The 27,022-nt window shown below is 49.2% G+C and overlaps 1 protein-coding gene across 1 annotated transcript in view; it reads left to right on the top strand.

Annotated features, from left to right (window-relative positions):
* Positions 1-3,609: 3,609 nt before the first annotated feature.
* Positions 3,610-27,022, top strand: part of LARGE1 (LARGE xylosyl- and glucuronyltransferase 1) — a 590,958-nt gene continuing 567,545 nt past the window's right edge. The window contains exon 1 of the mRNA XM_067697877.1: positions 3,610-3,745. Coding sequence (XP_067553978.1) covers positions 3,651-3,745 — 95 coding nt within the window. The 5' untranslated portion in view covers positions 3,610-3,650. The remainder of the gene's footprint in view (positions 3,746-27,022) is intronic.

Genomic DNA, 27,022 nt, shown 5'->3' with positions numbered 1-27,022 from the left:
GCCATGATCTCAGGAGAAAGGCTCACTCTGTCCTTTAAATTGATCTCTTTAGCACTGATGTTTCCTCCCTGTCTGCAGAGGGGCTTTGGGTCCCCAGTTGAGCATTTTGTCATAAGGTGATCAGGGTGCTATATACCTGGCAAGGTTTTCCTCTGATGGACTTTCACAGTCAGTGAGTGAATAAACTCTCTCTCCTAAAGACAGTGGGATTCTCCATCTAGAACCAAATTTGTTCTAATGAGCTGGCTCTGAGGTTTTCAGTGGCAAGTTTTCTGGATGTTAATAATGCTATTTTGAGAATACCTGTACCTTGCCTGCTTAATGAACACGATGATGGGAACGTAAACTATTTTTTTTTCCACTCGGAAAGACTTCATCCCCATTCTCTGTCTCACGTCTCAATTCTAGACTTGCTTTGTTTTTAGTTAAATTATTTTCAAATCACATTTCCATTAGTGTTAATTTAGTGGCTTTTGCAATGTTCTTTAATTCTTCAGCTAGCAAGTAGCTTGTTCCCTGCTTAGCCCTGATGGAGGCATTCTGTTCTGCCCAGGAATGTCTTTTGATTATTGGCCTCAATGACAGAGAAGAGTTTCACACCCAGTGCTTAAATTTACATCTGAAATGTGTCTGGATATGACATCTTTTGTAGATATTTCTGCAGTATTGGTTAAAGGATAATTAGGTTTCTCCACATCTGTGCAACCTGAGTGCTGTTTGATTGTTGACCCTCATAAAAGACAGCTTAACCTTATTTACTGGTAAGATTGGGAAATATATTATGTGATGGCTAAGGATTTGGAAGCTCTGAGAATTTGATTGCTAGATATTGAAGTCTACAAAAAATTGGCGGCAAATTTATGTATGGTCAGGGCTGATATTCAGTTGTTTTGACAAACATTACTTGTTAAAATATTGAAATCCTTCCATATCGGCTGTTAAGTGTCCCCTCCCCCACCCCACCATTCCAGCTGTACCCTGCCTCCTCACCCCAGCTGCCACTGCCCTCCCCAAGGAATCCACACCCCTCCACCCCCACCCCATCCTCCCACCTCCACCTTTTCACCAGAACCCACACTAAAGATTTAATACCTGGCCTACCAGGTGCTTCTGATCTTGAGGAGACAGCAGTGAGTGGAGGCTTGCAGCAAGATCTTAGTTCCCTGCCCAGAAATTGAACCTGGGTAGCCTGGGTGAAAACCAGGAATCCTAGCCATTAGACCAGCAAGGGCTGGAGGCTAGAAGCAAAGTTCCCCTGGCTCTTGCACCGTTTGAAAGCAAGAATATTTCAAGGAGACAAAAACTGTAAAAACAGGTACAAAGTTTATTATTTGAGACACAGCACAATAAGTGGCAGAGCACACAGAGAAACGGTTTATTTAAGACAGAAGCAAGGCAGAGATACACAGCCAGAGAGAAAAGAGTGTGGGCATCTTCTCTAATGAGGCGGAGAGCCCCAGAGAGGTGATCAAATCACTTATATAGAGCAGTTCTTCCGGGTCTTTGTTTGCCTTTGGCCAATTATCTCACTTCTTTTTCCACACCTGACCTTTCCTAGGTCCCTCTCTGACATGCATGCACATCTTTTAGCCAAGATGGATTCCAGTGCAGAGGCCTATGGGAAGGTTGACAACACCCATTATGGTGTGGCACCCCCTCCCTTTTGACTCCCAAGGAGACTTTCTGCGCATGTGTAGTCAGGGAGGTCTCCTTGACCTCAAGAATGAGAAATATGTGGTCTCTTTATCTTTTATCCAAGCAGGACTCAGCTCCTCCTTGCTCCTGCCATCATCTTTATCATGGAGTATCTGTCCACAGGGGACAGATTCCAGCTACTCAGCCTGGGGCTCATCTATCTCCTGCCTCACTTCCAGGACTCTCGTCTATTGCTAGTGCCCCTATGGCTGGCTTACTTCCCATAAGTTGGTTGGCGGATGCCCTGCTGCATAGGTTGCTTAAAAACTTTTCATGTCACCCCTGTGAGGATGCATTCATCTTGCTACCTAGCACTTGAAGAACATTCAAAACATTCAGAAAACAGCCCTAAAATCTTAGAAGGGAGGTTCTATTTGGAATAGTAAAAATAATTGGGTTGACTTAAAGATGGTGACAGTATCTGGCCACTTTCATCTCAATTAATGCAATATTCCTTTTTCTGTTGTATATCTTGGAAGCGAGAAGAGTGCGGCGACTAAACTCTTGACTCATGAGTCAAAATGGGACTCTGGTCTTTTAAGACATAATGCCCGATTTGCCTCCAAACTTTGCACCATGCTCTTAACTTGTTTTTAGATTCCAATTTCATTAGTACCCAGAAAATGAGACTTGGAAAAACGGAGGTGAGAGCAGGTTTTCCTTCTTCCTCTTTGAGATGCTTTTAGGGCCCCCTAGTGACTGTTTTGAGACAGGTTTCTTACGATTAGGTCTCCTTGACCCTGATTTTAAAAAAGAGACCTTTCTGAATCTCTCCCGTGACAAGTGCAATAACTGCGTGGAGATAGATAACAGTCGGTTTAGAGGGCTCAATATATTTTCACTTCTCAGTTCTTAGCAAAAGCAGTGCAGATTCCTGAGAAATAACAGACATATCACCTTACATATTTTATTCTGCATTCCTCATACTATATTATGTCATGGCTGAAATCCTTTGAAGACATTTATATCCGGTTTGTGTCAAAGGGCTATATAATTCATAGACAAGTACATCCTACTTTTGGAGATATAGATAAAATCTTCTGCTGGTGGGGCAAAGGAATTCTTTCAGTGTGGGGCTTGGCGTGATAGTAACTAACAGAAAGGTTCCGTTTGTGGAATCATTGTGTGGCAACATTCCTGTCTCTTACAGCATGAGATATTCCACTGACTTTGAAACACTGCAACACTTAATTGATAGAACGGAGCTTTTACACCTTTAAGGTGGTTATTGGCTGATGCAAGTAATTTTTGTGAAATCCCTGAATAATGAATACATCTTCAATGTATCTTGCTGACCAGGGTGACTATTGTTCCCTCCCCGACCATGGGCGTATTTGTCTTTATAAAATCCAATGTCGAGAGTGCACTACACTTCGGGAATTATAATGGAGATGTTCAGTTTCCACATGCTTGTCTTTTAGTTTCTGATGTTATTCCATTATTTTCTCCTTTGCTTGTAAATTTCAGGTCTCTCCTTCCTCAGTCACATTAGCCTTATTAATAGGCAAATGTATTGTAATAATGTATTTTACACCACTAAGGAAGTGAAGCAAAGCAATGAATAAAAAGAAAGCCCAAATTCTTGCCTTAACTTTACCCAGTTCCGGGGCAGGGGTTGGAGTAGGGGAGGAGGAATAGAGTTGGAAGCAAGGACAGTCGGCCGCAAAAAAATAAAAATGATCCCCTTGTTTTCAGCGCGTTCTAGAACAGAGCTGCACGTCACAGGAAGAAAGGAGCAGCTTTGGAGCTAAAAGGCTTGGCATTAAACTTTGACACTTTAATGGTCTCTAGGATATTAGATAATATTTTATCATATAACGTTCTTCTCCGACACGGTAATGGCATCAAAACCAGACAAGATCTCCTGTCCCTGCAAACGTGCAGGGTAAGCCTCATCCCCGCAGAGATAGGACAGCAGGACCCCAGCTTCGCAGTTAACTTATCCCGAAGCTCCAATGCAAACGTTTTTTACTTCTTCGCCGGGGACGCTGTTGTGCAAACGCTACCTTCTTTTGGCGTTCTCCTCGGCTCGGTGTGCCACTGAGATTAGGTAAACAGCGCTCCAGAGCCGGGGAAGAGCGGATGGTGGTGGTGGTGGGGTAGTTGGGGGGTGTGGGGTGGGTGGGTTGGGGAGTCGTTGCTTAAAGGGGCTGGAAGAGAGCGGATGGGGGAAGGGTCCCGGCTGGGTCAAGCTAAAGGCCGTGAGCCGGGTTATTTAGGCAGGAGCCAGGTCCGGAGGGGAGCGAGGGACGAACCTCCGAAGCACTTAGGTCAGCGCGGCAGCCCGAGCTCGGCGTCCTTTTCTTACGCACCCCCTCGCTTCCCCACCCTTGCACTTTATCTCTTTTTGCATCCTTCCCCTGCTGCTTCCAAGCACTAGGGTGGGCTTCCCGCTGCCTCCTCGGAGTCCAAGGGCTAAGAAAGCCGGCGGCCCGCCCGGCTGGGGAGAGGTGGGGACCCGGGGGGAAGGGGACCCCAGAAGCCCTGGGACCGAGCTGACCAAAATCCCGGGAGCTGGATTACGCGCCGGAGCTCCGGTCTCCCAGAGTTGTCCATCCCTCTGCGTCCTCTTTCTCTCCCTGCCTGTGCTTTCTCCTCCTCTGGGTTTTCTCTCCAGGCGTCCTCCTTCCAGCCACTCTCACACACCCTCCCCCTTTGCCCGGACAATTTCACTCACTCCTTCCTATAGGGGACTCTCGGCGCCCCACCCTCGTCTTTAGAATTGGGAGGCTGGAAGTCCATTCAATGGGATATATTATGCTCAGGGTTCTTGTGCCGGGAGGGAAAGAGCAAGAATGAAATCGTAACAGGGAGGGGGCGTGCTGTGCGTGCCTGGGGTGTGTGTGTGTGTTGGGGGCGGGGGGGGGGGCAAAAAATGCAGTTTCCCCGAAGAATAAGAAGCCTTCGACCAGATTCTTGAATACGTAGCCCCACATGATGCTGTCAAAGCCCTTCAACGTGGCTTCTGGCAGCCTCAGCCTGTCCCATACTCTGCCCACCTTCGAGAGAAGCGGCGACCCGAGTAGAAGTGGAGGCGGGGAAACTTCCTACTTCCCACGACGGCTGTTTTGTACAAGGAAGAGTGGACAGTCTGCATGGCCTTGCGAGCCTGCAAGAGTCTCTACGGCAGCAGCTGCGGACCCGTCCCGCTTCCCTTCCCCCTCTTTCCGCGAGGCTCGCCAAGCCCGAAGCGGCCGAGAGCCGCAGGGGTGGGGGGAGAAAGGCGGGGAGCTCCCAGCTTGCACGCTTTCATCCCGACCCGGGCCAAAATCCCGGCTCCGGGTGTTGCTTCTGCCTGCGTGTGAGCGAGCTGAAGAAGTAGAAAGGAGGAGCCTTGCCGGGGGGCGTGGCCTAGGCGGGGGCGGCCTCTCGGTCCGCGCGGCTGAGGCGCCTGCCATTGGCCGGCCGCGCAGTCACGGGGTGGGGGCGGGCGCCGAGGCGGGCGCCGGCCCCGCCCCCGCTCGGAGCTTGGCCCGGGCTCGCGGTCCCCCCCGGCTGCACAGACATGACACAGACACACTGTCACTGCAGCTGCTGAGCGAGCCCGGCGCTTTAGGCACGCGGCGGCGGGGCCAGCCCGAACCCAGGACCCCAGAGCTCGCCCGCCCGCCAGCCCCCCCCGCGCGGCGGCCCCCGCCTGCCTGGGCGCGGGAGGCGGGGATCGCTCGCCGGCTCCGGCCAGTGGCGCCCGGCTGCCGGCGGCGGCTGCAGCAGCCGCCCGGCTCCCAGTGCCGGGCGCTCGGGGAAGCCGGCGCGTTTCGGAGGCGGCGGCGGCCGAGGCCGGCGAGCGCTCCCGGCGGCACCGGGGCCGCCCTCCTCGGTTCCCTGCACGCACCGCGCTGTGCTCCGCCTCCGCTCCGGTGACCTTCCCGGGGCGCCTTCCCCGGCCCCGCGCCCCCGGCCCCGCGCCCCAGGCCGGGGCGAGGCCCTCTCCAGCGCTTCCTTACCGAGGAGCCGCGGGCGGGCGGCGCAGGCCCGGGGGGAGGGGTCGCCGAGGCCGGCTGCAGCGCCCCCCCGCCTCCGCGCTCTGTGCTCGGCCGGGCCGGACCGCCGCTCCCCCGCCGCTGCGCGGGAGCCCGGGCGCCCGAAGCTGGGGGCGCGGCCGCGGTCGCCTAGCCGGGCTGGGAGCGGGCAGGCCCTGCCCTGAAGGGGCGAAGCGGCGGGGAGCGCGGGAGGTGGAGCCGGCCCCGGCGGCCGTCCGGCGTCTCTCCCAGCGCCCCCTCCCCGGGCTCAGACCGAGGCGAACCCAGGCCCCTGCCCATGCGGGGCGCCCCCGGCTCCGTAGAGTCCCTGGGGCAGGGAGCAGCTCCAGGCAGCAGCGCCGGAGGGAGAGGAAGACGGGACTGTGCTCAGCTCCGGCGGCCCGGACCTTCCCCGTCGCGTTTGGAGGCGGGGGCCGCCCCGAAGTCTGCGCTTGTCACCGCTGCTTGGACTAGGGCAGCGCCTGCTGGGACCCCGACCCGGAACCCTCTGCGCCTCGTAGGTGGCAGCGCCGCGGCGCCACCCACCTGCTCCGCGGTCTCCCTCTGCCTGGTGGCAGTCACGGCCAAGGTAGGAGCCCCGGGGGTGCGAGAGAGCCGCCGCGGGGGCGCCCTGGTGAGCGGTGTCGGTCAAGTTCTCCGAACCTGTGGCTGGTAACCCCTGTACTCGGAATCCTGGCGAAGAGGGAGGGAGTGAGGGCACAGCTTCTGCCGCCTGGGCCCGGAGCCCTGGAAAGGCTGGAGGTAGAAGTCGCCGAGTTTCTGATGTCCCCCAGGACCCGTCCCAGGGCCTGCCCTGCTCCTTAGGCTCACGGGCTGCCGAGAGCGAGGAGGAGTTTCCCGTTAACACCAGGAGGCGATGTCGACCTCCCTCCCCCGCAGCTTGCTGGCTGTGAGCACGTGTGCTTTGGGGGAACCTGCTGTGTTTAGAGCTGTCCTTTGGGCAGTCCCCACCTGCCTTTCCTGGCGTGATGCTGTGAAGAACTTTTCTTTGCTCCTTGTCGCAGAGTCGAGGCCGATTTGGGGTGAGAGCCACAGCTTGCGAGTCCGTCTATTGGACAGAGCAGTTGGGTGGCAGCGATAGCAGTAGAGAGGAAACCCAACCAGTGCCAGTCCTACTGGACAAAGCTGCTTGTGATGAGTGGTCACTGGGTAGCGATCCAGACAGTCTTGTGAAAGTCATTGTTTCTGAAGGGTGGAGTGACTGACTCCGAAGTTTGTGCATCCTTAAGTTATTTTGCTCAGTGCCTTATTACTGTCTTTAGAATTTTACTCTTAAGGAACCTCAGTCCTGCAAGCCTACCCTTGCCCGTTTGAAATTTATTAAAACGGTGAGCTTTCCCTGGAACGATCTGATTTTAAATGGGTCACTTAGGAGGGAACAGATTGTCTCTCCTGAACTGAACCATCCCCCCGGGTGACCCTGTTTAATGGGGATGGATTTTTTCGTCCCTGAGCTGATGTACCTCGGTTGAGCAGGTTTTTGCTGAATTCTGAATCTGTGAATTTTGTCACAGTCCATTAAAATGATCTCCCAAGGGAGCAAAATAGCAACTTACACTTCGCGTGAATGTCACAGGAAGTTTTACAGGGTCTTATGTAAGTGCCGCAAGAGAGGGCTCAGGCTTCTGCTTCCTTCGTGGGCTGGGGGTGGGGATGGGGAAGGGGTGGCAGGTGGACGTTCCCCTTCCCTAAATGCAGGTGCCATCCCTCTCCGGCACCGGTGGAAATCCAAAGTGCTTATTCACTCCCTGCCAGTATGCAGTCACGTCAGGTTAATTTTCCTCCTCGCCTCTCCTGCCTTACCACCTCAGGAGTCAGCTTTGGTAGACTTAAGATAAGGGAAGGTTCTAAATTAGGAAAGGAAAACGTGGAGGTTTCTCTTCTCATGTCTCACAAAAGGGTGACATGAATGAGTTACTCACGGGCATGGTGGGTCCTCACTGGGGATTAAAAAAAAGAAAAAGACTGGCTTGAAGGTTTCACACATCTCTTAGTGTACCTTTATTTTTCAGGAGTACACTTTAGTGAAAATTGCTAGAGGGAACACACATTTATCGAGCCTGGCCCTGTTAATTCCAAACTGGGAAGAGAACTACTTGGAACAGAGAGGCAAAATCGTTAAGATTTAGATCTTAGTGGGTTTTTGAGAATGGCTGGGAAAGGAAACCAGTCTCCCTAGTGGTATAGAGAGGTTTTTAAAGAAAAGATGGTATCGCTCTGGAGTGGGTGGAAGGTGCCAACAGGTATAGGCCCTCTGGCGTCACTGGATGAAGTGTGCTAGGTTGGGGGTTAACTTTTTGGCGTGAGATAATGCAGATTCCTTTGCCTTTTAAAACGTAACTAGAAGGGCCTTGGGAATGAAATGAAAGGTTTTTCCATCTCATCGTAGGTCCCAGGAGTGCTTCCACCTCTTGGGAAGGAGGTGAAGGTTTCCTGTGGTTCTGGGTTCCTGAGCTGTGCTTGAAAGTTGATGCAGGAGTGTCTCCATCCTTCAGCCACCTACAGTGGCAGGACACTAGGGGGGACTAGTTTTCTATTCCACCACTGAAGAACCTGTGTTACAAAAGGCTGTGGTTTGTCTTGAAGGCTCAGGAACCTAACTTTTTGCTACCCAATGCATGCTTGCACTAATGAGGGGATTCCGAACGCTTAAGCGATGGGCCTGCTTACATCTAAAGTGTCATTTGGGCAGCTCAGAACAGGTTAACTGCAGAGTATTATGTGAGACTGAGCAGACTCAGTGATAGTCTCTAAGTAAGTGAGGGCTATAAATTTTGGGGAGACAGAACCTCCTGCAAACTCCATCCTTTGGGTATTAGACCGTGCTAACTCTAAGTTCCCGGGGGTTTGTAATCAAAACTCCCCCCTTTGCTTTTTGGGCTGCACATCTGCCATCTTCATAAAATCATGCTGCCTCCATTCTAGATGGAGTCTAGAACTGACTCCATTAAACTTAAAATTTCTCACTGTTGTCCCCTTAAAAGCACATACCTTGTATGTATACAGATGTAACGTAACATTTGGCAGTGTGGTTGCACTTTCATCTCAGATGCTCTCTCTGCACTTTCAACGGTATTAAATCATTAGTGTCTAGGTGCCTTCCAGCAGAAATTGAAGATAATTCTATTTCCGCTGAAGAACAAAGCCGCATGGCCCAGGCTTACCCACTGTGGCCAAGTCTTATCAAAGCTGACTCCAGAGGTGGGCAGACAGGAAAGGTTGGAGAAAGAGTCTAAGAAGAGACTACCTAACTCAGAATACTGGCACGAAGAGAGGCAGATGTCAACAAGATTTAGGACTTCCTGGATTCTTTTATTTATATATATATATATATTATTTTTTTTTTTGCGGTATGCGGGCCTCTCACCGCCGCGGACTCTCCCGTTGCGGAGCACAGGCTTCGGACACGCAGGCTCAGCGGCCATGGCTCATGGGGGCCCAACCGCGCCGCGGCACGTGGGATCCTCCCGTAATGTGGGATCCTCCTGGAACGGGGCACGAACCCGTGCCCCCTGCATCGGCAGGCGGACTCTCAACCGCTGCGCCACCAGGGAAGCCCAAGACTTCCTGGATTCTTAAAGACCCAGTGCAGCATACAGAGTTAGACTCAGCGTTTGGATCTGTGCACCTGCATGCGTTATTACATTTCCTAGAACTCTGGAGTCTGGTAGACTGCATTTGTGATCCTTTACTCATATGTACAGTGCATATTTAGGGAGTTTGAGGAGACCTTTGGTTGTGGCATAGGGAAGTGGTCAGCATAAAGCTTTATTTCAGCTATCGAAGGCTTTGTAGGTTGATTCTCATAGGTGCAGTACAGCTAAGGGGTTAGAGATTGGAACAGGAGAACACTATTAAATTTTCCATTGAGCATCAGCTAGTGAAAACTGGTCATGGGGAATTTATATACTGTGATCTTAAGGCATGAATGAAGTCTTATGAATTTTAAGGAAGCCACATGGCAGAGGTGGAGGAAGAAAGTGACGCAGGATCCTGGCCTTCCTTAGGGTCCATGAATAAGGTGAAGGTGTCTTTGCAGCCAGAGATTCTCAGAGTGGGGAGCACGTGGGGCCAGGGCTGTAAGACCCAGGGGACTGAGAACTCCAGGCACCCTGCCATTGACACCCCTTGGCGATACAGCCACCTCACGGGATCTGCTAGTGTTGATGAGGCTTTGCGGTTCTGCTCCAGAGTATTTGACATTGAGAGGTACTCAGGTCCTCTGTTCCTCCCGGACCACATTGACATTCGGAGAGACTTTTCTCCTTTTAACTTAGCAAGTAACAGCTGAATGTCTATTATGTGACAGATGCCATGCTCTGTGTAGAGGCTGCAGAGGGTCCACAATTAGTTTATAGTCTTTTGGGGGCAGGCAGATGTTGAACCATTGCTGTGAACTGCTCACGTACAGGTTTGTTCAAAGTAAAACCTTGAGTTTGCCAGGATAGTAGAACAGGAGGGAATCCCATGCAGAAAGAACAGCATGGAAACCTTAAAATATGTAGTGTGAATGGAGAACAGTCAGTAGTGTGGCTGGAAGAGGGGCTGTTCTGGAAGAGGAAAGCTTGGTGTTAGCAGGGAAATAATTTAATAGGATTCCTAGTTTCATGCTCTGTGTATTCAAGCCCTGGCAAGAACGGTGGCTGGATAAGGTCCAAGAGTACCAGTTGATTATCCCACATTGTTATTACAAACAGAAAAGGACATTTTCTTTTTTGCCCTTTATCCTTCTACATATAGCATTTTGCCTGTTCTTTAAAAAACTATTAGCAACGCAAATAATGAAAGGGTCCCTTATCAACCCGAAGTCTGCCCTCTTGTGTATGTGAATTACATCTGGGGCTTTCATTAGGTGATTATGCAGCAGTGGGAGAAATGACAGAGTTACCTGACAAATGATAGAGTGGCAGAGGGACACAAATTTTTCCCTGTGAGAGTGTATTCTATTTTGTCATATTTACTTCTGGGTAAAGTTATGGCTGCAGTTAACATTTGAACAAGGTTCTTGTGTTTGAATCATTTCAGTTCTGGCCTCAACTTTCTTTGCTGTTGGAAAAGGAAGAGTTTTATAGTTTTGAGGATGGGTGTGGGCCTGCCTATGTGTGTGTTTTGTGGAATGAGGAAACTATGAAGTAAGGAAGAGATGCAACGATGTAATGGCCAGAGGATATTAGAGAGAATGGAAAACTGCAGTTGTTAGAGCGATCCCCAGGGTCAAATATATTTAGTTTTTCTGAAACAGGAGCCAGGAGGGCAGTGGAGGTAGAAGCCCCAGTGTGTGTGTGTGTGTGTGTGTGTGTGTGTGTGTGTGTGTTTGTTTTGTCTCTGTCATCCTTCCCTGAGTTGAGTTGACTGGTAGGCAGGGTGGTATAAGTAAAATTTGGAGATCTGGGTTCTCATCTTGCATCATCCTCTGCTAATTTGCTGTGTGACCTTAGAATACGTCTTGACCTCTCTGGGCTTCAGGTGCTGTCTCCAAACTTCAGTGCGTTTTTCGTCTTGTAACTAGGAATGTAGAGGCTCAGAGATAGGGCTTGCCTAAGTTAGTGGCAAAGCTCAGACTATTTAGGTTTTCTAGCTTTCCAGCTCTGAAATGGGAAGAGGTCTGACCAGTTCCAAGGTATACTCTACCTTGAAATATCAGACACTACAAGTATGCAGTGCTGAAGAGAAGAACCACAAAGTCTTTTCTGTGTTGGTTGTAGATTCCGTAGACTTGTAGACTGCATTAGAACTTCTCTGATACCTTAAGCCATTCATAAGCAGCTGGGCTTGCTTGCTAACTTCTTATGTATTATGGGAACCAGTGGGTTTGGGAATGTTACCTACTCTTTGAGAACTGCTTGCGATGATGTGCTTTGTGATAAAAAGCAGTGCTGAAAATTTTAATTGTTTCCAAATTAAGTTAATGAAAGCTGAGTTGAGCCTGTGGGATTCTGCAAAGCCTGGGCTCTAACAGGGAAAGGGGAATCTTCTCATTTTGCCAGGGAGGTCACCTCGTAGGGGGAGCTGGGGGGTGAGTGTGAAGGGAGGGATGTTGGGAAGAAAAACAGATTCAGAAAAGCAATTGTGTAAAAGTACGAGTCAGGAAAATTGCAAACCGACTTAATTTTGTGCCACCAAATTTGTGTTGCTAGAGAGAAGCTTCCTCACCATTCTGGCACTGATGCTGTCCTGGGTGGAGAGGGCAGTGCTTATTGGAAAGACGAGATTTGAAGTTAAGTACAATTATAAATGTAAGGTTTGTGACATTATTATTTCAACCTTGAAGGTAAGCATAGGAATGCCCTGTTTTAGGAGAATTGGGAGAATTTGGTTTTCACTCTTCAACTGTTTATTCCATAATTGAAGCTAAGTGTAAGAATGCCCTATTTTAGGAGAATTTGGCTTATAAATCTTATTTTAAAAGCAAATAATTTAAGAGAAGTAATTGTTTGGGGTACAAAAGGAGTTTTATTTTACAAAAAGGATTCATAGCAAGCATCTTTTTAATAGCTAGTCCCTTAATTGTATTTCAGGTTATTTGATTAACGCAATCATGGTGGATGCTTTTGGGAGCCTTACCTGTTACAGAAAACCAAGGGTTTTTCAAATATAAACTGTTCCATGTTTTAATAAATAACTCAGCAGGTTCACCTGCCAAGGAGCCTAATATTGAACTGTGTTACAGAAAGAAGGACAGTAGTTATATAAACTTTGTAACCACTGACAGACCACATGGTGTTACTTTGCTCACTTACTTACTGGGGGCAGGTTGCTGGTTTAACCACTGTTCATCCTGGAGATTGCAGTCGTAAGTACCACCTGCATGAGTTCCTCAATCACCCTCACATTCTGCCTCTAAGGATATATCAGGAACAGAAGTGGTTTAAAAAGGAAATCAGGTAAGCGTTTCTAGGATTCTGAGTTTTCCTAGTTTCAGAGACATGGAATTAATTTTGTTCCGCCTAAGTATATGGTAGAGGCGATATGCATGAGATGTTTACAGGAAAAACCCTCGAAATTGTGCTCGCTCACGAAATATCTAGGGCTTTTGGTTTTTTTTGTTCCTTCATCGCTTGTGAAAGTTTCCAAAAAAGAATTGGTTCTAGGAATGAAAGAAAATGTAAGGCGTTTAAGGCTCCAGAGGTAATTTTGGGTAACCTGGAGTGGTAGATAATCACAGACTGGGGCTAGAATGGGAAGTGCAGCCTCACCCATGATTTTAGCCTCTTTCGTCGCATTATGGGGCTGCGCTTTGGACGCGCAGCAAACGCACATGGAGATGGAGCCCTGGCTACTGGGCGAGGCTTGCTCTTTAACAGAGTCCTTTTTTGACATACCCAGGCCAATCGGGAAGAAAGGACTTCTGATCTTTCCAGCTCTCCACGGTAGCATTAGAACTTAGGGGAATTTACAGCAGAACACAGGCATGCGGGGATTTCATTCTTCCTCGTTTTTTTTTTTTTCTTTTAAATTTAAAATCAGTAGCGAATCCTGTGGACTCTTCAGTGTTATTAGAGACTGCCTTGATGCATTAAACACATGTTTGTTATTATTAAGGTTAACATTTTTGTGGCTGACTGGGAACCATCCCCTCCCCGCTTTTGTTTCCAGAACAGTTGCGTAGGTCCTTAATCTGCCAACACTGTTTGTGTACCAGCCTCCTCCACTGATGTCAGCTCTCATCTGGGAAGGGAATGGTATTTTGTGGTTGTCTGGGGAGCTAAGAGAGGCGCAACCCGAGTGATAAGCAGGAAGGGGCTTTTCTTGCTTCCAGGCATGGTGCCTGGTACCTAGTAGGTCTACACTGAATAAACAGTTGTGTCCACACAGAATGATTTGCGTTCCGAGTTGTGTTTCCAGCTCTGGGGTGGGGGTGTTGGGGAGGGAGAGGTGAGTGGATACCAGCAGACTCACAGCCTCGGACTCCTTCAGACCTCTCCCGAAAGCTGTTATTTTAAAAATGTGAAGGACATTTCAGATCAGCGAAATGAATTCTCTTAGGGATTCATTGTTGTGGTGCAGACATTGATGGCTTTGTAAAAAGGCAAGGAAAGTACAATCCTGGAATGCGGCGTGTATTTCCTTTCCTCTGAGTTTGTAGGGATTTTGACTTATCTGGCCTGGGAGGAGTGAACAGGCTCTAATGCTTGTTCGTGTGTGCATGTCAGGGCGCCTTGAAAAGCATCTTAAATACCTTAGGATGGATTGTGGGCTATGATCTTTCCGGCACCGGTGATGAATGTGCAGTGACTTAGATGTGGATCGGGCCAGGGCTCCCACGTTCAGAGGACGAAGTGGGCCCGAGAAAACAGGGGGGACTCGAGTGCTTTTCATCCAATAGGAAGGACTCTCCTCCTCTCTGCCATCTTGGCATCTTCTCCCCCTTCTCTGTTGGTGCGAATCCTTCCCACCTGGGCTTTGAAAGTACTTACGGATGCCTCCTCCATAAGTGGAAGGCAGACCTGTGATGTTGAGACAGCTCGGGGGCTGCAGGACACCCTTGAGCCCGCTCGACCTTCATTTCACAGCTCTGGAAACTAAGGCTGGGGAGGTCAAATTATCCAGAGGGGAGGCAGATCCAGAGCCCCTGCTTCCTGACCACCTTATGTGGCCCAAGGCTCTGCTCTGCCTTCTCACACCCCCTGCTTTCTGGTTGTCTGTCCTCTGCTCCCTGCCCTTCCATCCAGCATACTCGCCTTCAGTCTTCTCCTCACACACGTTCTTCGTGCTCTGCTTTTGTGCCAGGCGCTCTTCTGTTTGACCATTTTGTGTCATTTCATCTTTATGGTAACCCTACGAGGTGGGTGGTGTTACTCTTCCATTTTCCAGGTATGGAAGCTGAGGCTTGCCCAGGTCACACAGCTGTGGAGCGTGGAGCCAGGACTTGACTCACAGCTGTTCTGCCTCCTGTGTCTGCTGTCTCTGTGCTGACCTGGCCTCTAGTCAGAATCTCTGCTTCCTGCCTACAGGCCCCATACACTCTGTCTCCTTGATGGTATTGGTTAACGTCTACTAAGCCAGCATTCACTCATCCGCCAGCATTCGTGAAACTCCTGCCCTGAGAGGTGTCGGCTTGACATCAGGAACAGGGAGGTGAGGAAATCACCTGCCTGCGTCATCTAGTAGCCTCGTCATGGTGAGGGAGGTAAATACTAATAAAGACATGGACAGGGCAGTGGGCACTGTGTCTTGGTAGCATTACGCTTGAGGGAGTCAAAGAAGGAGAAAGTATTAGATTGGGTCTTAGTGAATAGGAGCTGGAAGGATAGAGTGACAGGGAGCATCACCTAAAACACCCCAAAGGCCACGCCTGTTCCCTTCTACTTGGCATTGTCAATATCTGTATACTTTCCCTATTCTTTTCCTTATGTGTAAGTGCCTTAAAAAGCACTGGGACTGGGTTGCACCCATCCGGCTACACTTCTAGCACTTAGGAATCCTTCAATAAACATTTATTCAATTAAATTGAAAGCCTTCTGTCCTTGCCCTCAAGCAACATAGTTAGAGAGATTGGGAAAAAAAAAACATGTGTGAGAAGTTAAACAATGATAGAAGATTCAAGTGAACAGTTCAGAGCGACAATAGGAATGATGTGGCAGTGCAGTGAATGGTTGTGGATTATTGGAACCCAAAGTTGATGGGAAATCGGAGGCGGGAGCTTACTTTAGCTGCTTAAAGGCAGTGGAGGTAGGATTTGCCTTGGGTCCTTGGACCCAGGATGATTAAGATTTGAATGGAAGAGTTAAAGGGAGGTAGAGCAGCCAGCTAGGTTGATGAATGCACAAATATGAATTTTGGGGTTATAAAGTAAGTCGGCTTGGGTTTCCATTAGCGAGGAGCTGGAGATGAAGTTGGCAAGGTGGATTGGGGCTGTGGACTTTTGGAAGGCAGGACGACTTTCGATCTGGAGGATGGTGTACGCAAAGCTCTGTTTTAGGAAGATGAACCTAGTGGCAGTTTCGGGGCCAGATTGGCGTGGGGAGAGATGGTAGCAGGGAGGTCGCTGAACAGGCTTTTGTACTAGTTCGGATATGAAGTTCTAAAGGCCACTGAGCTAGAACTGGTACAGGCGGATGGACACAGAGGGAAGCTTTGGGATTTCCTCTGATCCCAGTCATTGGGACTGAAGTGCGAGATGGTTTTCATTGCCCACTGGGAAGCATCACTGGGATAAAGTCTGCTTGTGACAGTAGCAGTAGTTCTTAGAATGGCACTTCCTCCCGTGGCTGGGCTGGGCGCGGGGATGGGGCTGGGCTGAAAATGTCCTCTCTGCAGCCTCTCTTATTGGGGGTTTGTTCAGATGAGCCCAGGGTGATAGAACAACCTTTTTACCTAGTCTAGGATGACACCCAGTAAGGGGTAGAATGTAGAAAATTTTTCTTTTCCTCATGAGTGGTTCCTGAAGCAGCTGCGGAGGGCCGAGAGCGAAATTATTGGAACTCTGACATGTGGGCTCCGGATCCACCTTAAAAGTGAAGCTGGGCCGTGCTTCCCGTGACTGGTGGTGTGTCTCTGCCCGAGGAGGGCCTTGCTGAGAGATTACAGGACACGCTTTTCAGAAACGTGGAGTAAGCCATTCTGGATAACAGAATTTTTCAAAGAGGAGAGTCCAATTCCTTATAGGGAGTCTTTATTTGGAATCTTTAAAGAACGAGGGCTTTTCTAGGATGTTCTGTGTATTTACCCTCACTGGCTCTCTCTCAGCCACTGGAAAGCATCCATCTTTCTTATCAGGACACACAAAGCTTGTTGTGAACTGGCCCCTGCCTCTCTCTGCAGCCGCATCTTCTCTTGCCAACCCCACCCACCACCCACCAATCCCCAACTCATTATTTTCCTTCTTCACTGCTTACTTTCCCCCAAATCTGCCAAGCTGTGCACCTACCTCTCCTTCTGGCTGATAAGCTCTTTCCCTCTTTATTTGCTTGGGACGCTTCTGTTTATCCTTCAAAACACAGTTCAGGCGGTCTTTCCTTCAAGCTTCTCCTGATAACTGGGCGCTGAACTGTATCTGTCCTTGGACTGGCTTCTCCTGCTGTGCTTTTCTGCACCGTGTTCCCCGAGCTTCCAGATGGCTGGCTTGCCCGGAGTGTGGGAGCCCTTCAGTAAAGATGGCATCTCATGGCTCTGGGGAATCTTCAGTGTTTTACCGTCTGCCTGGACCATGCTGTCTCTACCCTGTAAGTGGTGGGTGGTGGTGGTGGTGGTGATTTTGGATTGCACTGAACTTGCTATTCAGGTATAATGTAACCTTTTCTGGTTGAACCTTTAGTGTTATGCTGTACTGCAGGGGTATTCCTGAATCTAAAGAATGCATGCCCTTTTGCTGATGATCAGGTGGTGGTGGGCCATCCCTGGGGCCCATTGATGCCTTCAGGGAATGTGGTGCAGGTGGTGGAGGGGGGGGGAGGAGAAGGAGGAGGGGGAGGGGGAGGAGGAAGAGGTGGTAGAGGAGGAGGAGGTGGTGGAGGAAGAGGAGGAGGAGGGGGAGGGGAGGAGGGGGAGGGGAGGAGTTGGAGGGGAGGAGGCGAGGAGGAGGTGGTGGAGGGGGAGGAGGAGGAGGTGGTGGAGGGGGAGGGGGAGGTGGGGGAGGAGGAGGAGGAGGTGCCTTTGCTGCCTTTTCTGCTCTTTCCTTGCTGCGTTTCTCTGCTTTTTCCATTTTCTCAGATCTTCAGCCTCCTCGTTCCTCTCCTCTTAGGCATTTTTTTTTTTTTACAAATTTATTTTATTTATTTAGCTGTGTTGGGTCTTCGTTGCTGTGTGTGGGCTTTCTCTAGTTGCGGCGAGCGGGGGCTCCTCTTCGTTGCGGTGTGCGGGCTTCTCATTGCGGTGGCTTCTCTTGTTGCAGAGCACGGGCTCTAGGCGCGTGGGCTTCAGTAGTTTTGGCTCGTGGGCTCTAGAGCGCAGGCTCAGTAGTTGTGGTGCAGCACAGCCTTAGTTGCTCCGTGGCATGTGGGATCTTCCCGGACCAGGGTTCGAACCCGTGTCCCCTGCATTGGCAGGCGGATTCTTTTTTTTTTTAGATGCTGGGGGTAGGAGTTTATTAATTAATTTATTTATCTTTGGCTGTGTTGGGTCTTCGTTTCTGTGAGAGGGCTTTCTCTAGTTGAGGCAAGCGGAGGCCACTCTTCATCGCGGTGCGCGGGCCTCTCACTATGGCGGCTTCTCGTTGCGGAGCACAGGCTCCAGATGCGCAGGCTCAGTAGTTGTGGCTCACGGGCCTAGTTGCTCCGCGGCATGTGGGATCCTCCCAGACCAGGGCTCGAACCCGTGTCCCCTGCATTAGCAGGCGGATTCTCAACCACTGTGCCACCAGGGAAGCCCGGCAGGCGGATTCTTAACCACTGCGCCACCAGGGAAGCCCGGCAGGCGGATTCTTAACCACCGTGCCACCAGGGAAGCCCGGCAGGCGGATTCTTAACCACTGCGCCACCAGGGAAGCCCGGCAGGCGGATTCTTAACCACTGCGCCACCAAGGAAGCCCTCCTCTTAGGCTTTTTAAACCCTGATGGAGTCATCGTCAGACAATCTAAAACACATCCTTTTTTCAAGTGTTTGATTGAAGGCCTTATCCTCAAGTGTTTTCTGGTCGCAGTTGGTCCCTAGATACTGATGGAGCCTTTGACTGTGGTGTCTGTTTACTAGGCTTAATACCACTCCACGTTCCTAGAGAACCCATTGCAGAATCGCAATTATTATTGATTGAGAAATTATCAAACAGTGATGGGGAGTGGCTAGGGAGGACCGGATGCATTTGTGCAGAAGGTCAGCATCAGCGCCCAAAGACTGCCGGATAAGCACGTGTTTATGTTGGATATTTGTTATTGCCTCTGGTATTTGTGAGGTCCATTTGGGTTTTTATGACACTGCCCTTGTAAGCCAGGCATTGGTGCTGCATGAGTAGGTTTGCTTCGTGAATCACGGAGGAGTGATAGATGAACCCTGGGCTTATCAGATGGTTTGTGTGATCCAGGTGCTGTGCCTTATGAGCCTGCGCTTGGCACGGGCACTGGTTACATGGTTCAGGAAGCCCTTCGCTTTTCCTGTGGTGGACTGACCTAATGCACACCGAAGGATGCTTTCTCTGGCTCGTACTTTTTGACATTTTCCTTTTCGTTCTGCTCGGGTTTATCCATAACTCCTGTTGACGCAGCATTTTTGAGCTCATTAAATCTGTTCATGTGTGTGTAATGCTTGGGACAGGAGCTGGTACACAGAAAGCACTCCATACGTATTAGCTGTTGTAATTGATGTTTGTATTTAGAGCCTCTCCACTATTTCTCTCTCTCCCCCTTCTGGAGGTTGTGCTTGTTGGTAAAGTAAGAAAACAGCTCCCGGGGCCGAGGAGGGGGAACACCGACTTTCTCTGTTCAGCCCTGTCCAGAGGTCTCAGAAAGTTCACAGAAGCCCTGAAGGTAAAGGCAAACACTTGCCCACTGATCACCCAAGGCCATTTTTCAGGAGCTTTTGGTCCACCTTGCTATCTACTCTCACTGGGATTTGGGCTCCGACTGGTAAGGTGGCTGAGAGCCAGTGAAGGGCATAGGAAAGGACTCTTGGCCAGTTGTGATGAGCAGTATTTAAAATAACAGTAACAATAGTAATGGGTGGTCACAAAGGTAGCTCCCATCTATCAGTTGTTTCTTATGTGCTTCTGAGAAGTGCTTGACATGCATGGTGCTTTTTTTTTTTTTTTTGCGGTACGCGGGCTTCTCACTGCTGTGGCCTCTCCCGTTGCGGAGCACAGACTCTGGACGTGCAGGCTCAGTGGCCATGGCTCACGGGCCCAGCCGCTCCGCGGCATGTGGGATCTTCCCAGACCGGGGCACGAACCCGTGTCCCCTGCATCGGCAGGCGGACTCTCAACCACTGCGCCACCAGGGAAGCCCCCTGCATGGTACTTTTTGATCCTACAGCACTCTCAGCTGCAGTTTCATTTTATGGGTGAGGAAACTGAGGTGCACAGAGGTTATTTGCCCACGTGATAAAGCCAGAGACGGGAACTCAGTTCTATCTCCAGAATAATGTCCTCTTCATCTCTGACCCATGATCTACTAGCCCAGGTGTCTCAGCCCTGGAATATACATAACCCTGGTGATACCGAAGCCTTTCGTGGAGTATTGCAAGTGTGGATGGTTTTAAGGGAATCAATTTCCAGATTTTCGACCTCATATATGGACCCTTTCTTGAAACTGATTGGACTGAGACCACCCCTTTTCACAGTCATTTGTCCCTGTTTTATAAAAGGCACGTCTCTTGCCCAACACTAATCTTGCTCGCGTGCGTTGCTCTGAGTATAAAAACCTTAAGGGGCACTGAACAAAGGAACTACGAAATTGGTGTGTGGGAACCTTCTAATCAAGGCACTTTTACAAGGCTGCCCCTTTGCACGTTCTTTTTTACTTGTTTAAACTTGCTGCTAGAAACAGGGCATGTGGGGCCCCTTTCTTATGCTAAGGAATGATATAAAATTTTCAGATCTTAAGAAATAACTTGCTTTTAACTTTTTAAAATGAATGATGGGTATCAGATTGTTAGATTCTGTTTAAAAAATATGATGTGGAAGTCTTTTTTTAAAATGCTCGTGTTTACAATATGTTGGAAATTCTATTCTTAGAAGGTATTCAGTTTATGATGAAAACTTTAGACGTCAGCCTAAAAATAGGCAAGCTTTTCAAATTTCAGAATTAAAAAAAGCTTGAAGCTAATTGTACTATACTTCCCCCTAAGATACTGAAGTTCAGAGTGGAAATTCTGAAGTTGTTTTCTGCCACAGACCCTTCTGCACCAAAATATTATTTTTTCATAGAATTTCAGGGGCATCAGTGTCTCCTAAGGCTCCATCATTGCACTCCTGATTAAGCACCCTTGAAATGGTAGGGAATTGCAGTAAAATGTAAACATAGTTTCAATTTTGATGAAACTTTTATATATGTAGTTAGACGTGTGATCTTGTATACCAGAGTGCCTTAGTGGCTCAGCAAGGACTGTTTCAGACATAACTGATAGAAACCCAATTAACACTGACATTAAAGAAAAAGAAATGGACTTTATTTGCTTCAGTAACTGGGGAAAAAAAAGGGCAGCTTCAGGTAGTGCTGGATCCAGGTCCTCAAATGTCATCCTGAAGTCCTTGCTTTGTCTCTTGGCTTTGCTCTCTTCTGTGCTGGCATCGTTTTCAGGCAGAGTGTCCCTGTCAGGTGGCAGGAATGGTCCTCAGGAGCCCCAGGCTTACATCCTACCCATCTCACCGTGACAGCTGAAGGAGAGAATTTTTTTCCCAGTAGATCTGGTGAAAGTCCTGGTCATGATCTGGTTGGAAGGGCCAAGGTCACATCCTTGAACCTGGTCAGGGGAGGTGGGGTCCATCCTATTTGAATCACTTAGGGAGAGGAGAAGGGGGCTTCCTGAAGAGAAGCTGGGCAAACAGAAAATCCCAACATGTTCTGTAGGAAGATTAACCTGAAGACCTTGAAGATCGAATGGACTACCGGTGTCTTCTCTAAAAGCCTTTCACTCTCCTGGGTATGCTTCTTCCCTTCCATGCACCACCAGCCAACACTCTTACCTTTATGATACCCATCTGCCCATTGACAAAATGACATTAGTGATACCGTCTGTTGCCTGCTTTGGTAATTTCAAGACTCTTAAGGCAATGCCCCAGATCCCTGGCTTAATGTATTTTGTGATTTCTTTTTTTAAAAAAGCCATTAGTTATGCGATTAAGAAAAAGAAATTAAAAATTAGGGAACTCCATCTGTGTTAGTTTGCTAGGGCTGCCGTAGCAAAGTACTAGGGACTGGGTGGCTTAAACAAGAGAAATTTATTTTCTCACAGTTCAAGAGGCTAGAAGTCCCAGATGAAATTGTTGGCAGCGTTGTTTGTCCTGAGGCCTCTCTCCTTGGTTTGCAGGTGGCCATCTTCTCCCTGTGTCTTCACGTGGTCTTTCCTCTGTACGTATCTGTGTCCTAATCTCCTCTTCTTACACCAGTCATGCTGGATTAGGGCCCACCTTCACGACCTCCTTCAACCGTAATCATCTCTTAAAAGACCCTTTCTCCAAATACAGTCACATTCCGAGGTCCTGGGGGTGAAGCCTTCAGCATATGAATTTGACGGGGGGGTGTGGTTCACTCTATAACACATCTGTTATTTTAACTCTGTGAATGGGTTATATTTTGCAAAATAATATTAATACCCATACCTTGTTTAAAACCCAAGTTAGTAACAGGTTCACCTGTGCAAATGCAAGCTCAGCGGCTTCGGGGATGGTAAGTTCGTTGCACTTTGCTGTTTGGGTATACTTTTGCCTTCAGTAGGAGTGGAGAGAAGACAGTGTACAGGTGAGCACTGGTGGTTTGAGTTTGTCAAAGATGCCTGGGATTGGAGAGTGGGAATCTGGACCTTTCTGGTCCTTAAGCTCAGTGCTGCCTCTGTTATTGCAGTAACACCTTCCCTGAAATCCCCGAAGGGTGCACTCTGGTTGTGAAATGAGTTTTAGGGCTTTTGGGGGAGCGTGGGGTAGGTGGCTGCCGAAGGCAGGATTCTTCCTGTTTCCACTGGAGCAGTGGTTGATCAGGCTGAGAGCTCTGCCGGGCTCTCCTTGTGCCAGGGCTGGTGTGAGTGAGAGAGAATCTTGTCACCCTACCTTTTGTGTCTTAGGGAACAGAGTTTGCAAGCGAGGGGGTTAATGAGTCACTTTGGTCCAAGTTACTACAGGGCCACTGTTGCATCAAAAATTGCTTTCCATTCACACCCAAGGCTCATCCTTCTTAAGCGCCTCAGATGACAAACCTGTCCATTATTCTCCTCTGCTAAGCAGTTGTCACTGTTCTCTTCCCGGCGTTAATTATTGTTTTAATACGGCTTGCGTGTTCATTGTCTGGTCTGTCGATGTTTGTAATGGAATATCACAGCGGAAAGGAAGTGGGGAATAGGTAGCAAATGGTAGTCTTTTTATGTCAAAACCCCAAAAATCTCCCCCCTGAATTTTGCTTACCTACAATCCAGAAATTCCAAAACTTAAAGAGTTTGGAAAGCAAACTACAGGACGTGGTTGAAGTGCACGTGTGTTACCTGGGAGGACGATGAGCTTTTGAAAAATCCATCCACATAATATCACTCCTTCATAGGCCAGTGTGGATGGTGGTAACTGATTTGGAGATTGTCTTTACTGAAAGCAAATGCCAGTTTTGGAGAGTGTAGGACCCAGGAGCAAGAAGTTCTGACCAAGCAAAATGTTGTTTGCTAGCCCATCTTGGATAGGGCACTTACCTACTCCATGCTGGCTACGTATGGCTGCTGTAACAGAGCGCCACAAACTGGGGCACTTAAAACAACAAGTGGGATGTTGTACAGTCCTGGAGGCCAGAAGTCTAAAACCAAGCTGTCTCAGGTGTCAGCAGGGCCACGGTCTCTCTTTTGCCTCTGGGAGAGAATCGTTTCTTGCCTCTTCTGACTTCTGGTGTTTGCTGACAGCCCTTGACGATCCTTGGCTCAGAGGTGCATCACTTCAGTCACGTGGCCGTCTTCTCCCTGTGTGTCTTCACATCGTCTTCCCTCTGTGTGCGTCCCTGTGTCCAAATTTCCCCCTTTTATAAGGACACCAGTCGTATGGGGTTAGGGCTCAGTCCAGTGACCTCATTTTAACTTGAATCCTCTGTAAAGACTCTATTTCCAAATATGGTCACCTTCTGAGGTCCTGGAGATTAGAACTTCAGCATAGCTTTCTTGGGGAACACATTTCAACTCATTACTCTCCTAGCTTTATTCTTCCTCCTCCAGAAAACAAGGTCCACCTTCAACCTAAGGTTCAAACACAATCATAAGAGAAAGCACCCTAGAAAATATATCCCCTGGGTGATGGCAGAATGCCCCACGGGATGTTACATGTCTCTTATTCCCGCTACATGGAGCATTTGGATCTAATACATGTTCTATGCAGTTTTTCTTTCTCTTTTGGCCGTGCTGTGTGGCATGTGGGATCTTAGTTCCCCGACCAGGGATTGAACCCACGCCCCTTGCATTGGAAGCGTGAAGTCTTAACCGCTGGACCGCCAGGGAAGCCCCCCGTGCAGTTTTTCAGTTGGAAGTCCTTTGGGGTGGTGTGACCTGGGCTGTGTGTTCGGTGGAAACTTGGAGCAACTTGCAAGTTGGCAAGATTTGCAGGGGAATTTCCCCCCAGAGGGTGGAGCTGTGGCCCCTTAGAGTGGCCTGTGGCTGCATTGTCCTGGCTTGCTGGCCACTCACTGCCGCTCCACAGTACAATTTGGATGTGAATCCTGAGATATCTGTCCCAACTCCTGAATCTTTCATGGAGAGCGTGGGAATGTGTAGTAGTTTTATTGGTTTCTTTTCATGAGTTGTATTTTGATATTCAGAAGAGGTTCACTGGGGCAGAGGCTAAGAATGTTTTCAGAATATGCTTCTCTTTTGCCGGCTCCTAATAACTTGCAGTGGTCAGTAAAAAAAGCGACACAACAAACAGACCCAAAACAGCCCTCAAAACCCTCACGCTGACATTTAAAGGACTTGGCATCTTTAACTGCCTTTTACATACAGCACAGTTATGTGTTGCTGTCAGAGTATATGTACGTGTAGATGTTTTCTTTGAGATGCTCAAAGCTCTGCAGAAGTCTCACTTTGTTGGCTAGCTCTTAGCTCTCTCCCCATCAACTGGTTCAGAGTTTTTAGGGGCTGCAGGTCATGGATGCCACTTGCCTCTGTTTCAGTCCTTTGTTCACTCCTTCAGTGAACATGCAGTTGTCAGTCATCTGCTGTGTGCCAGGCACTGTGCTGGGCTCCGCGGTGGGGAGGAGAGCAAGGGCCCTGCCTGCGTGGAGCTCTCACTCTGGGTGGCCTGGTTCATTGTGACTGGGTTCGCTTGTCTCCCAGATCTCCATCCTGTTTGCAGCAGACCTGCCTCCTCTGCCACCTGCCCCTGGCATCCTGGGCTAAAAGCTACCGTATGTCTAACTCCATTTGGTATTTATTGGGTTGTTACACCAAATTTTGCAAAGCCAGAGAGGCATCACTTTGTTAGAAGGAAACCTCTTTATTCCACTCCCGAGAGGCCACTCGGCAGGCTTTGAGGTCCATAAAACCCAGCTCCAAATCTAACACAGGAGGGCTTGTAACCTTTTTTTTTTGCCTTTTCTGAACTTGACCCCTTTATAGAGTATTTTGAGAGTTGGGCTGCATCGGGTGGGTTTTATGTCTGTGCCTCTCGGATGGGCCATGAAGTTCTGGGATCAGTTTTGTTATATGGCAGCCTCGCGCAGTGCGGTGCTTGGAAGCCTTACGGCGCAAGAAGTGGTCTTTCCATGGCGGGATTTCAGTGTGGTAATTGACATGGGGATGCCTGAAAGGACTATTGGTGTCTCCATGCCGCACGCGGGAGTCCACAGCCATCTTGCACAAGAGCTGAGGGGATTTGTTGCCCTGCTCACTTCTGATGGGGAAGACTGCAGACGGGTCCCCTGTGGACATCTGGCCCGGCACATTCTGTCCTTGGGTTCCCATCCTTCCATCCACTTCCTGGTGGGTACACTGGGAGAGGATTTGGTTACAGTATTCAGAATGCACTGTCCTGGAAGACAACTTGAGGGTTGAGGGGCAGGAGGGAAGGTTTCTACATGGATCAGGGGGGAAGATGTCTCGGACAGTTGCATAATGGGTTGGTTTTTATTTTAAGATGAATCTTGTAATGATCTTGTTGAGAGAGAGGTGGAAAGAAAAGTATTGTTATCTGGCTTAAAGCTCCGCCCACTCCCTCTGCACCTTAGAGAAATGCAGAAACCTTCCAGCTCCAGAGAGGCATGTGGACCAACTGGTTTGTTTGGGCAGATGGGACAGTTCAGCCCAGGAGATCAAAGGACCTGCCCCAGGTCACACCAACTTAATGGTAAAACCCAGGCCCCCTGAGTTCCAACCTCTGACTGTCTCCCTCCAGCCCAGGCTGCCTGCCACATGATTCAGTGACTCTTTAAACATGACTAAGGCCGTTATTGGGCATGTGGGCCCCCAAAGAAACAGCACAGCCCTCCTGGTAATGGTTGGGTATCTTTTGGCTTGTTGCAACTGTGACCACATTGATGCTGAAAGGAATGCCAGGCTGGGTCTTGCTTTTTAAGCGGGGTCTCACTGCTACGATTATCAAATGTATCTTTTAAAGGTGAATATAAAACAGCTACCCTCCCAAGCAAATCATAAAACAAATTATGCCCTTGCCACCCAGAACTACAGAGAAACGGCAGGCTCTTCGTGCCACAGAGAATAATGGCTGCAGTATTAAAACAATGATGGGAAAACCAGGAACCAAGAGCTGAAAGGCAGGGAAGAAAACAGTCCCGTAATCCCCCAGGGATAATGGGTCTCAGCGACAGGTCTGTGTGATTTATTGTGCTAATGTACTTATTTTTATTTGTCCCCTTCAACACGGAGTTTTGTCCCTGAAGAGATTTGATAATGGCTTGTTTGCGGTCACTTAGACTCCGAAATAAAGCGCCACATTTTGGCTGTCTGGAGATCCGGCGGCCTCATTGGCATTCCCCCTCCGATTTCACCTTCACTGGCTGAGATGGGACGGATGGAGATAAGGCCTTCTTTGCGGCCCTTGCGTTTTCCCATCACACCACCATCGCAGCTCCTACCCTAGAGACAGGGTGGCTCCGTGGCTGTCCGGACCCAGCCTGCTTCCCTCTTTCATCTGGTGCTGCTTTGGGACAGCAGGAAGGAACCCCTCATTCTGCCCATAATAATAGATCCCTGGGACTCTGTTTTCCCGAACCACCAGTGCGAGTTTAGCGGTTGCAGCTTTTGGGGTAAGCAAAAATAAGAGCGGAGGAGTAGATGTGGGAGGTTTTCCAAAAGAATGTGCTTGATTTAAAGGCTGAAGTGTGTTCGGGTCGTGGTGGCCAGCTGTTTTGCTGGAAGACTCCAGGGAACATATCAAAGGACTGGACGCCTGCCTGCAGAGCTGCCCCACACCTGCAGAGGTGTGGCCAGAGAACTCCACGATGCAAAAGACTGTGGAGATGGCTGGAAAAAGCAGCTCCAAGTCTTTTCTTATCCCAAGTTTCCTCCTCCCTTGAGGACCTCTGCTGGAATGCCGCTGGCAGCTCTGGTTGGCAGGGAAGGGGCTCTGGCATGTTGCATCCACACTCGGCCCTAGGGCGGTGCTTTGAGAGACTCTTGCTTTCCCTGCGAGCTTATCTATCTAATTATAGAAAACTCAGACAATGGAACAGAAAAAGACTCCTTTCAAATGTAGAATGATAGCAAAAGTCAGAAGCAAACTAAGGATCGGTATTGGGGGTGGGCAGTGTCCCTGGTATCCTGTAGGTGGGGCACTGCAAACA

The sequence above is a fragment of the Pseudorca crassidens genome, chromosome 11 (genome assembly GCF_039906515.1).
Source record: "Pseudorca crassidens isolate mPseCra1 chromosome 11, mPseCra1.hap1, whole genome shotgun sequence".
Taxonomy (NCBI): Eukaryota; Metazoa; Chordata; class Mammalia; order Artiodactyla; family Delphinidae; genus Pseudorca; species Pseudorca crassidens.
Note: the sequence above shows the minus strand (reverse complement) of the source record. Positions and strands in the feature narration are given on the sequence as shown.